General features: G+C 44.1%; 1 protein-coding gene across 11 annotated transcripts in view; it reads right to left on the bottom strand.

The window, feature by feature from the left end:
- Sgms1 (sphingomyelin synthase 1) overlaps positions 1-12,802 on the bottom strand; it is a 265,051-nt gene that overhangs the window by 25,972 nt on the left and 226,277 nt on the right. For all 11 annotated transcript variants that reach the window (XM_087907991.1, XM_087907994.1, XM_087907990.1 and 8 more), the window contains one exon: positions 11,205-12,043. In XM_087907991.1, the coding sequence (XP_087764117.1) occupies positions 11,205-11,827 (623 nt within the window). In that variant the 5' untranslated portion in view covers positions 11,828-12,043. The remainder of the gene's footprint in view (positions 1-11,204; positions 12,044-12,802) is intronic.

Here is a 12,802-nt window from a genome sequence, read left to right as displayed (position 1 = left end):
AGTTCCCGCATATAAGCTAAGATTCTATTAGCTGGGGGGTGACGGTGTGCACCTTTAATCCCAGAACTAGGAAGGCAGAGGCAGGTGGATCTTTGTGAGTCTCTGGCTCAGAACAGCTAGTCCCCATTCCTGTCCACACACATTGCCCTGTAAACCCCGTCGTTTATCTGCTGGAATTAATCTTCCCAGATGCTCACTGTCCCTCCAACCCACATCTTTTTTTTTTTTTTTGCATTCACCTTTTAGTTTAAAATATTTGCTGAGATGGCTTCATTCATTCAGACAGGTCTGAAAATCCATCCCTAGACTGAGCTTTGCCACCTTTCTCCCCTACTCTCCCATCCCTACCCCGGCCCCCCTACAGGGCTTTCCACACCCATTACAGCATTTGTATCTCCAGAGCACCAGAAGGCAAAGCAGGAAAACTCAGGGCCTTGAACTCAGGACTGTTGCAGGAAACACTCAAAAGAAATGCTATTCAAACAGACGAAGGGGCAAAGACCACACTTGCAACAAATCAAAACCAAATGCTCTCCTAAGGTCTTTCAGAACTCACTTAGCAGGTGGGCATCTCCATAGGCAAGATGGCAGAATGAATCCAGACAGTCAAGCTCCTAGCCCAGAGATGTGTCTATAGATGTGCGATGCCTTCTCAACTTTTTAAAATCCAACTCAAAGACAGTTCACACTTTTGGTATCTGCGTTTCTGTTCAGCAATATTCCATCTCACAAGAGGCTTCTACCAGCTGAGTGGAAGGATCCCCAGAAAACCCGGGGCCCTAAGGGCTAGCCATGACACCCCTTGGAAGAAAACACTCGTGCTCAGTATGCCTAACCGTTTGTTGGCCTATTAGAAAGTTGGGGAACAAAGTTCACGAGGCCACATGGTCTGGGGAGTAACCAATGGCTTTGGTAGAAACTTCTAGGCCACTATAAAGGCAATGGCTTTAGTGATACTTGAGGTTACACGCCATTGCCTCTCAGAGGTAGTGATACATGAGTGATACACGCTGATTGCCTCTCAGAGCTGCGAACAGTGTTGATTGACCCAAGGGCAACAGCCCAGCAGGAGACCCTAGTGCCACCCGGTGTAGGAGGTAACAGGAGTTGAAAGTACAGCAAGAAGGCTCGAATTTAACAGACCAGGTATTGGGTAAAAAGCATCAAGGAAGAAAACTCAAGATGTTTGAGTTGAAAACAGGTAAGAACAGAGATGCTTTTGCTAAGAAGTGTGTGGAAGCCCAAAGAGGCCAAAGGTCAGAGAGTTTTGGACTTTTTTTTTTTTTAGTTCATTCAATGTTATAGTTTCTTACTCAAGTAAAGGTCCCACCTACGAGTAAATCAGAGTTCTGGTCTCTCAAGGTTATTGTCAACGGGTGTGGCTAGTTGTTCTGACAACTAGCTTCTGAAATAGGGAAGTAGTTGGTTCCTACATAAAACAAAAGTCTAAGGTTCCAACTAAGTTTCAGTTCCCTTTAAGGAAATAACTTGGGATTCCACCCAGGGAGTGGTTTGCCTACAGAGTGTTTGGTCGAGGGCAGGAGCCAACGAAGTACCCCAATGACTTTCAATTTGTATGTTAATGCAGTCCTTCTGTTCTACTACTACCTTTTGAAATCAGGGGTATATTAAGCTGTTGGAAATTTTCAGTACTCAATGAAATTCCCTCCCGATACTACCCTATATGTTTCTGCATTTTATTATTGTGTTCGCATCTTCATACTCTGTACTATATTTCTAAATTCCCACGCCTACACTCTGGAAGAGGGTATTTTTGTCGAGGCAGGCCCCAACACCAGCCTGAGTACCAAGCACTGTGGGATGCTGTGAATTTATTTCTACACAGCATTATAACAATATTGGGTAAAAACTATTATCATTCTCATCTTGTCGGTAAAGAAACGATTAGGCAAATAGTTTGACCACGGAGCTCAGTAGGCGAGTGTCAGACTAAACCAGGAGGATCATCCCATAGGCACTATCATGGCTGTAGGAGGCTGCTGGGAGAAGAACACAGAGACATCTGTGATGGACACCTGAGAAGGGATTAAAGGAACTCCTGGGGCACGCTAGAAAATAGAGGGCAAAATGAACCACTTAAAACCACAGATGCAGATTAACAATGTGAACTCAAAGTTATTGTTTTATCTCTTGTGAGATGAAGAATTAGAATTTTTAAAAATTTACATAAAATACACACACCACCACCACCACCACCACCACTACCAGGATCAGATTATTTAGTTTATTTGCTCATAGGTCTGCCTGGCAGCTGAGAAGTCCAAACTCTTGGTGCTAGTCTGCTCAGCATCTGGTAGGGGCTCCTTGCCACATTACCACCATGTCAGAAATGGTGAAGTGAAGCGGAGCAGGTGAGATGGCCTGCACATCCCCTCTTCAAGTCAGGGGGAGCCCACCTACCTGACTCATCTAGTCCTCATTATTTCCTAAAAGCCCCAACTCCAAGAATCATTAACATAAAACTTGGGGATTAAGTTCCAATGTTAATATAAGAGGGCATATTAAAACAGCATTATTATTATTAACCTGACTACACAGATGATCATTTCTTACACTGTCTTAGTGTTAGAAATAAAAATTTAACTTGATTCCGGTAAAGGACTAAGACAGAATAACTTAGTCAAAATGCTGGCATTCACCAATGCAGTGGCTACCCAGGGAAATCTAGCTTGCCTACCATTCCCTTGGCCTGGACTATTTAGGCCATGAAATCTAAAATGGTAAAGGTGAGCCCAGGTAACATGTGGCACTGAATTTACTGTCTGGTCCCACAGGTTCATCTCACAATGTTCCTCAAAATAGAGGAGACCAAGCAGAAGAGTACAGGAAGCTGGGGTTACAGGTGACCTGAGAGGCAAGGGGTTCAGAAAAGGTCCCCAGAAAAGCAGGAAAGCATCTCAGTCCTGAGGCCAGAGAGATGATGGGTCAGAATTGAAAGAAAAAAACAACAAAAAGAAACCCACAAACTTGGTCAAAAAACAGAAAGTAAGACAATGACCTTGGATAAGCTTGGTCAGTCAACTTTAGTGGAGCATTAGGTCTGCAGTTGCTGGTAGAGGGACATTTATCCCCAAATGGTGGTTCTGACTTACCTCGGAGGTTACAAGAAAGCACGCAGCTAGGACTGAACTATGTACATTTACTATGATGTACAGGGAGCAGACACGACATGACAACCACAAGGGGTGGCGAGAACATTCTAGCATCCCATTCAAATGTCTTCCAGATGAGAAGCCATACACGGCATTATTCTAAAAACCAACCCCATCTGTTTTTACTCTATTTGTCCTTTGTGCATGGAATTAATGCCACAGTATATGTTAGGAAAATACATTTCTAGAGAGTGTTTGCTTTAGTAGCAAAGTTCCAGACTGGGCTTACACCAAAGAACCTTCACTTCCCAGCATACGTTCCTGTGGGATGTTGGACAAGTCAACAGATTCTCCCAAGTCTCAGCTACTTCCACTGAGAGACAAGAATAGCACCATTTATTTTTAAAAGGCTTATTAGATCAATGATATTACAATTCATGTAAAAATTCTTACTTAAAGATCAGCTATTTTGGAATCTGCCTCTTGACCAGTGGTAAAGATTTTTGACATGGAAGAAAATTTTCAGAATCAAAGAGTAGACACACAAAAGATTCAGTTACACGCAGCAGGAAAAGGAAGGAGAAAAGAAAGAGAAGAGACTACTCTGAGCTCTGCTCTCATTTACTGACAGAGAGAGCTGTGGACAGCTTACCAGCCAATCAAATAATGGAAGAGGTGTCAAAATAATTACAGTAACAAAAGGGAACTTTGCGTTCCTAGTTTGAACATTTGAGACATTACTATGGGATCAGTGGAAAATTGCCCCAGAATGTTCTCTGCCGCACCCACAATTCACCTTAGGAGGCACTGAGGTCTCTGTGCTCACAGATGTGCACTACAGGAATCTGAACATTAAACACACAGGGGTTTTCTTCAAGAGAAACAATGCATAATCTATTATCCTCCCAAAAGGCTGAGAACCAAAGTGGTTAATAGCCTGGTGACCTTTGGACTATCTATGTGGTTGGAGATTGCACTGGATCCTCCCCTAGGTCCATACTGTAAGCTTGTTTTTCTCAGTCAATCCACAGAACCCATCTTGATGGATCACGTACATCTGTACTTAGCTTACTTCATTCCTCAAAGAGATTTATGTATGTTTTGCTGTACATGAGGGATAGAATTAATTATCACCAGAATACAGTTTCACCAAATTGTACTATGCTTAAATATGCCTAAGTAAGCTATTGGGAATCAGACTCCAGAAGTCTGAACCAACACTGACTAGTGAGTTGTGCTAAATGGAACTAGCTTCTTGCCTCCTGCAGACTGAGGTTGCAGAGACCCCTGTGTCCACCCTTTGCAATAACGCCTGGTAAGTAACTAAACAGAGAAAGATGTTGAAGGTTAATTAGAGAAGAGCCATCTGGTCTACCATAGTGTATGACAAAGTGCGGATCAAGTTAGGAAATGGCTCTTCTGGAACTTGGAAAGCAAGCTACTGAGTAGAAACCTGGAAAGAATTGTTTCACATCAAATATTCTACATCAGATGCTTTAAGAACTTTGCTTAATCTTCACCATCCAAGACAAGAAAACCAGGGACAGGGTGCTGACATTCTCTGCAGTCATAACCTACCATGGAGATTACAGAGAAGTGACTACTTTGAGAGACAGCTAAGGTGAGAATAGGCACTGAGGAAACTCAACTAGGGAAAAACAAAGACAAATGCTAGTGGACAGCCCTGTTAGTACCAAACAGACCTAAATGATTAAATTAGCTCTGACAGAAGCAGCTGCCAATCAGCCCAAAGATCCTGTCCTCAGAAATTAAATTCTAGTCTCAAAGAAAGGGAATGCTATAGTCTTACAGTGGCAGAAAATCTAGCAAATATACAAGACTCCCCAAACCACAACTTTGGTTGGAGACTAAAATATGAAACAAAGTGGCAGTGTGGCTCAGGGATAGAGGAAGTGCATTAGCATGGGGAAGATCCTGGCCTCAGGCACCAGTTCCTCCTGCCTACTCTCTGACTCCCTGTACAAACACAACCATACAAACTTTAAAATTAAAATTGAAAGTGAAGAAATGCTCAGTGTCCTTCCGCTCTTGCAAAGGACCTGGGTTTTGGTTCCCAGTTTCTAAGTGGTAGCACAAAGCCATCCACAAATCCAGTTCTAGGGAAGCCAACACCCTCAGGCACCAGGTACACACATGGTACATATACATGAATGCAAATAAATACATATACGTAAAAACACAAATCTTAAACAAAAAACTAGTTTCTTCCTAAAGAAATCTCTTACTACAGAAGACACACTGTGGGTAAACACTAAAAATCCATCCTGGTACTGTAATAACCACCCCGGAAGAACAACACTGGAAAGCTGCACATGTGGGGATACTTTTAAACACAGATGCCATTTCCCTTACCCGCTTCCTCCTCTTTGGGATCAGTTTTCAAAGTACCCATTCAATGATCATTTCCTCTCATCAATCAGTCCCGCTGTGACCCTGCAGCTCTATAAGATGCAATATTCTGCTTCATCACCAAACATCTCCACCATTAAGTTCTCAAGTCCGCCCCATAATCCAACTGCTTTCTTCTTTTTTCTCAAATATTTACGCTACCAATGGTCACTACTAGTACATTCAGTTCGTTCTTACATAATCTGCCCCTCAGTCAACTGGCTTACTCTACTCTTCTTAAGTGAATGTCGAACCCCAAACCATGACAGAAAACCCAGCACAGGATATAGACTACAGAGTGGAAAAGGCCAAGGAAAAACATCTTGACCTTGACCTGACTCCAGGACCAGGGTTTGAAATCCCAATCTCTGATCTTGCCCTAGAGTCAGACTGTAGAATCCCACCAATCACTGAGGTCCTGAGCACAAAACCCCACCAATCCCTGAGTTTGCCTCAGAATCAGACCACCAAAACCCAATAATCCCAATCCACCCTGGAAAGCTTCACCCTGTCCCCAAGAAACCCTATATAAACTCTGGACCCTGTTCAGTTTGCTGCTGCTTCTCACAGGAGGCAGCCACTTCATCCCCACCCCCGGGATTCTCCTTACCAATAAATCTCGAGTGAGACTCGTTGCACAGTGTGACAGACATTTTCGTTATAACAACTTCCCTGGAGTCTGAGCAGACTGGACCAAAGGAGAACTGTACCGCTTTTACCGGGAAACTTTCCTCTAGTCCAGCAGAACTGTAACACTCTGGGGCACCTAAGTAGAGCTGTAACACCACCCCCCACCCCCTCACCCCACGCCCCCACTCGGGCAGCCTGAGCAGAGCCGCAATACTTCCCTGGAGCAGAGGAGAGCAAGCTGAGCCAGGACGGCTTTGATGGGGAAACCCTCCTCTGCCAGCGCAGAGCTGGGACACCTTTCCCTGGAGCAGGACTGTAAGCTGCTGCGCTTACAGTGATTCTGTGGTCTTCCTCGTCTTCCGCTTCCGACTGCCAGGATCCCTCTCCATCTGAGCTCCAGTGCTTACACAGACCACTTGACTTTGTTCCAAAGAAAATATATTCAAGTACACTTGTGAGTACCCCTGAATTAGTGGAATCTCCCTCTTTAAATAACATAAAAACCAGGGCTTCGTGGGCAAATCCAAGGCCTCTTGTGTGAAATACTCTATAACAGAAACCAGTTGTGTTCACTATGGCAATGGGCGCCATAAACCATTCTCTGGACTTAACTCTCGCTATCCTGTGACCTACAAAGCATCCAGATGATTTTAATTTTTTTAATCATATTTATTTATTTAGGGTGTGTGTGAGGGGGTGGGTCATAGCACAACTTGTGGGAATCATTTCTCCCCTTCCACTATATGGATTCTGAGATCCAAACTCCAGTTTTAAGGCTTGGTAGTAAGCGTCTTAACTGAGCATCCTGTTGATCCTATATAATTCTTCCACAACACAAGTGTGTTTGTATTATTAGATGTCAGTGTTTTATCACACTTGGCATTAAATTCAGACAATACTGGTTCCATTTGAGACCCTGTTTGTACCTCACTGGACAGCTCTTCCCAGCCATTACAGATACTTTGGGGCTCAACGAAGTCAAAGAAATAAACTCACCCTCAAACACTTGCTATGTCTCTTGCCTGGAACATTCTTTTTCAAATACCTACTTGGGATTGTCTTCCATTTGACTCAAGTGTGTGCTGAACTGCTGTCTCATCCGGGGCCTTTCACAGTTACCCAATCTGAAAATACCACCTCTGCCCTATTTCCAACACTGTGAAGCCATGACGCTGACTCGCGGTCTCTAGCTCCCTTACGCTCGCTGACGCCAGATCCCAGGCTGTTTATTGGCTGTCTCACTCTGCCGGACTCATCACTGCACTAGAGGCCTCGTCTTGCTGCAGCATTCCCCAGGGTCTAGCACTGCTGGCTTACATACAGCAGGTTCCTCAGTGAACTCAAGTTGAATGAATGGATGGATTTTAAATGAACACACTATTTATATCTGCCAGGCCCTGTCACAGCATCAGGATATAAGTGGGAGTGATGAACATGCATCATTTCCTCCTTTAAGGAAAATTAAAAAAAAAATCTGTCACTGAAGGAGACACATGCAGAGCTGAGGGAGAGTGCTATGAGGTTACAGGGAACCGGAGCGACCGCAGGTACAATAGGGCAGACTCAATTTTTTTTCTGAAGAGCCCTGAGCTTCAAAAGCTAAGAAGTTGTGTCTTCATCAGATTCTACAGTGTGGACCCCCAGTTAGAAATGAAAGGAGGAGACACACCTAAAAATAGAACTAGAATTGACCGAGCTCATTATTTAGACAACACCAGCTGAGTTGTTCTACATTTCTAGAAAATGCCACTGGCCAGAGAAGGGGAAAAACAACTTGGGAAACAAAGCTCACAAATCTGGACTGGGTCCCGGAGAGTCTGAGGCACCCTGATCACCACACTTGGTCTCACCCTTGCCTTAATCAGAAAACCTGACTAGGAAACCTCCACGCTGCCTTCAGTCAAGGGTCGGTAATGTCCTGAGAGGGTAGGGCCGCAGGGAACATGCAGGGGTGACACCGTGTTAACTGAGAGCCACACACTGAGCCCCGAGCCTCAGCTCCATCGGTCTGTGAGCTCCAAAACTCTTTATGGTGCTTTCTTAAAACAAGGGGTACCTGGTTTGCAGTGAAGTCTGACACAAAGGCAGAGATTTCCCGGGAATTTTTCCTAGTCAGTGGCTTGAAAGTCCAATTCTAAATGAGGAGACAACATTATTTACAATTTTAAAAACCAAAAAGAGGTTCAGAACCTACTTTCACAGTGAAGGACAACTGTATACAACATAAGACAGAACTGAACGTCAGAAATTCAGAATCAAAGTGTTCAGAACCCTAACAGTCTGGCTAAAGGACTTATTTGGTAGATGTTGCCCAAAATTGAAGGGGTCTCACTTCTCAATTCTTCATCATCTTCATCTTTGCTCTTATGTTAGAAAGTACAAAAGGAGAAGGAATGGGGGCCTTTTTAAGGACTCCAGGATTCTTAACGTCAGAATAATTTGGGGAGCGGGTGAATGGGAATTTGGGCTCTGTTGGGAACTTAATACCAACCAGACAGCTTTGATTCTGAGGAGCTGAGTAAAACGGTTAATGGTAAACCATCCAGCTGATGGATGCTGGAGAGATGGGCCAAACTCACAAGAAACACAAAAACAAGGAAAGTTAGGGAGGGAGAGTACCCCATAACCAGAAAGCTCCATGTTTTCAAACTGGTCCATGAATAAAACTATCACATAGCAACAGCCAATTAGCTAGAAACGGGGGTGGGTGTTGGGGGTCGTATGCCCAAGGGTCAGTCTTCATGATGACAGCAGACATGGCGGTCAGCATATACGTCCTGCTGTATCAGTTGGTACCCTCTCCCCTCTTCCATGCCTGGACTGTCACATACACTGGGAGATGTCACAGACAGTCAGGGTGGGGGATACTTAGGACAACAGTCTTCTTCCGAAGGTAGAAATTAGAATGAAGGCCGGAAAGACTCCTTAGCAGGCTGCATTCAAATTAGTTACCTGACTACTCCAACTCCATCACAGTGGCTTACCCGCAATGCTAGGGCCAATCTAGAATAGAAGTTTTCTAGGACAACAGGAACCTTGACTGAGGAGCTGTTATCTTTCCACAGCTGGGGCTAGAACCCAGGCCGCCTACTCCAGCACGGAATTAGCTGTATAGAAGGCATTCCAACTGGTTTATTGTTGTTGAATAACTTAAATAAATAAATAAATTACTATAGTACTGATAGTAAGTACCAGGAGAATACCAAATTAGAAAATTTAAAGAGAAGCAGATTTGGGGAAAATTCCCTGCTAGAAAAGTAAAACATGTAGAAATTAGTCCTATGTTTAGGAAATTCATTCAGAATAAGAATGAAATCATAAAACATCTCAATTCCGCAATAAGTCTGACTTATTGAGTTATATTCTGGGGCAATAGATTTGCCTCTGTGTACGAATTTTGGTGAAAAGCCAGAAAGTGAACTGGTGAGAAAACAAATTTTAAGGGGAACAAAACAAAACAAAACAAAACAAACCTTCAGTAAGCTTAATTTGAGCTGCCCTTCCCTCTGTGAAGGAGAAGCATGGGGAACAGTTTCAGACTTTTAGGGAGAAAGGGTGAACAGCTAAACCATTCCTAAGTGAGAAGTAGGACCAAAGCTGTCAGTCAACAGAATGTATGCAGGGAATCCCAAACATCGATCTCAGAAGCCAATTCCTCTCAAAGCCAAAGCAACAACATTGGCTTTTTTTCTTTCTTTTTCAACTAGATAGCAGAGCCCATCAGTTCGATTTCAAATTCTACTTAGATGATAAATTTGTCAAACTAGCTCCCAGTAAACACTTGGCTGCACCAGTGACAAAGTGAAGATAGTCTCCCTGATGCGGTCAGCAGGTACTCTTCCCTTTCTATTTGTGGATATCTGACTTCATGAACTGATAGAGTTTATTCAACACCAGGAAAACACTGAGAACCAGACTGGACAGAAACGCTCCACCTGCATTTTGTTATCTTGATGGAAGGCGATTTAATATCCAGCATCGTTTGGCTCAGGCAACTCAGTCTACCAGAGAGAATCTACCAGAGAGAAACTCAAAACAGCTGGTGGCTCCATCATCAGAAGCTGTCCCAGAGTGACAGTTCCAGGTCTGTAGGGAAGCAGCCCCACTTCGGGCCTCAGTCCCAGGCATGGCCCAGCTCACTATGTGGACTTGGTGACAGGCGACGGCAGCAAGCTTGGGCTGTGGCCAGGGCACAGTGGTACCTCTTACTGATGCTCCCAGTCCAGTGGGTAGGGGAAAATGGTCATTCCCAACTACACACAGGGAAGCCACAAAGATGTTCCACTCAGGGAAAAAACCAAGACACCAAGAACAAGAGCAATGAATTAAAACCAGGGGAAGACACTTACCTAAGCAAATAGCTCACTTTAGGAGATTCCTGCCATGATTACAGTTTGGGACATAAGAATCACTTGGATCCAACTAAAACCAAATACAGACTTACGGGGAAACTCAGAGCTAGCCACACGCTGTTTTAAGTGCTACAATTCTATAAGATGCGGTCATACAGGCTCCACTGCATTCCACCTGCTTAAGTTAAATGAGATCTCAGTTTTCCCCAATCACAGTCATTACAGAATAGCTGTCTGATCTATGTGTCAAAAACTATGAGGACATATTGACATACTGATAAGGTTCCGGGTCTGGCTGGGGGTGGGGAGGGACTATTCCACCGCTCACAGCTCACCTGCCAATTGTCAGTTTACCTGAGGAACTACCAACCAAGACTAGGTAGCTTTATTATGCCTCCCCTGCCCCCCATCATTTAACAGCTTTTACTCTCTGAAGATATCTGAGTGTTTCTTTCTTATGACCTGAAAAAGACCACCATCAGTCATGGTCTTAATTCTGGAGGAACTGTATCAAACAGGCAACAAATACAATATTCTCTCAAAGCTGTAGAAGCTTTAGTTAGTCCCATGGGGTATGCGGTTTCAAAATTATTCAATATGCTGTGATCTCAACACTTGGGTAAATTTCATTTCCAAACCATGACTAGATAGCTAAATGCTAACCCATCATCGCTGGATCTTAAGACTATGGTTTACTTACTTGTATTTTAAGAGCAGCCACTGAATTAACCAGAGTCCTACAAGGATCATGCCGTTAATTTCGCAAATAGAAAAGGCCCACTGCACCCGGTTAAAATGGTCAAAAAACGTGTCCGGTAGTGGAGGCTGCACCTCCTTAGGAGGTACTCGTTCATGGACGACCGAGATCATCACTGTAGTGAGGACGAAACAGGAAAGTGCATAAAGAAAGGCCAGAAAAGTTTTGCCCCACTCCATGGGGTACTGGGAGCGCTCTGGTTCTGGCATGGGGATCTTTATCATCTCTTTCCTATACCCATTTGGCATTCCATTGGGTTTAATCTTGATGCTGAAGCTGCCATCAGGGTCGGGAATGTCGACGCCAACACTGAGGTGCCCGTTGGCGTGGCCATTCTTGTGTGCTTCGATATGGTGCTCCATTTTCAGGGTCTCGATCATGTCTAAGAGTCGCTGCCCGTTGTCAGATGAGACTCGGCACAGTGGGGGCTTTTTGAAATCCTCTTGGGTTAGGTTGATCAAGTCCTGGCCTGTGAAATGCTCGAGAGGTTCACAGTATTCTGGCATAGCATTCTCCAGCAGCCAGTCTGCCACCTTCTTGGGTGACCAATAAACCACTTCCTTCATGGTACTGGCAGACAAGACGCAGCACCCCCAACTTGCGCTCAGACGTCAGCAGTCACTGTTCGTACAAGGCAGGACACTATCCCTCCTGGGCCGGGTCATCTTGTTGGGTCTCATGAGCAGAGACTCAGTTGGCAAGGCGGTCAGAGCCGTTTAAAACTCGTCGTGGAGCGGTGTCCGAACATTAACTCGCCTCATTTCTGAATAGGATTCTTCCTTCTGTGGGAGGAAAAGAAAACGTTAGGACCACGGGACTTCCAGATCAGTTCCTTCAAAATGCAAAGAGGCTGGAGGTGCCTAATCAAAGCGTGGGAGGACGGTCATCGGTAAACTGTTTCAAATGTGTTAGTTTCAAGCTTTAATGATTCCCTGGCCTAAGTCTTCCATGAAGGATCATTAAATTGAATCTGAAAATGTGTATGGATCTCCCAGGGAGTATTTATTAAAATAACACAACAGACTCTGGACGCTGCTCAACAGAGACCATTGATTGGTTCTCTCTGTAGCTAACACACTTCATGACATCATAGGAAACAGTCTGGCAACTTTGCTTATTCCATCAGTCTCTCTGCTGGGGAATGCTGAAAATGTGCACAGGATGTGACAACTTAGGTGTCACAGAAGAAAATCAGAGAAATGCTGGTCTTAGATCATCTGGTCCAATTCAATTTTACAAGCCTTTTTTGTTCTTTTCTTGCCAAAAAAAAGCCACTAGTTCACTTTTTCCCAACATGTGTGAACCCCAATACAGAAAAGAGTACCACAGGGGCTGACTTGGTTGGCACAACACAGGCAGAACCAAGGACCAAGGCTCAGGTGATCTTTCTATCCTTGGTCCCTCGACACTTTTGTAGATCCCCATGATTTGAAAAAAAAAGAATTTGCTCTACCGCTCATCTATAAAAGAGGACTGCGTCCTATAAAGGTCAAAGGTCTTGCCCATAGTTGAATTATAGAGGTGATGTAAGTTCAGTGTAT

The sequence above is a fragment of the Myodes glareolus genome, chromosome 7, assembly GCF_982192425.1.
Source record: "Myodes glareolus chromosome 7, mMyoGla1.1, whole genome shotgun sequence".
In the NCBI taxonomy this organism is placed as follows: domain Eukaryota; kingdom Metazoa; phylum Chordata; class Mammalia; order Rodentia; family Cricetidae; genus Myodes; species Myodes glareolus.
This window is presented reverse-complemented; position numbering and strand designations above follow the sequence as displayed.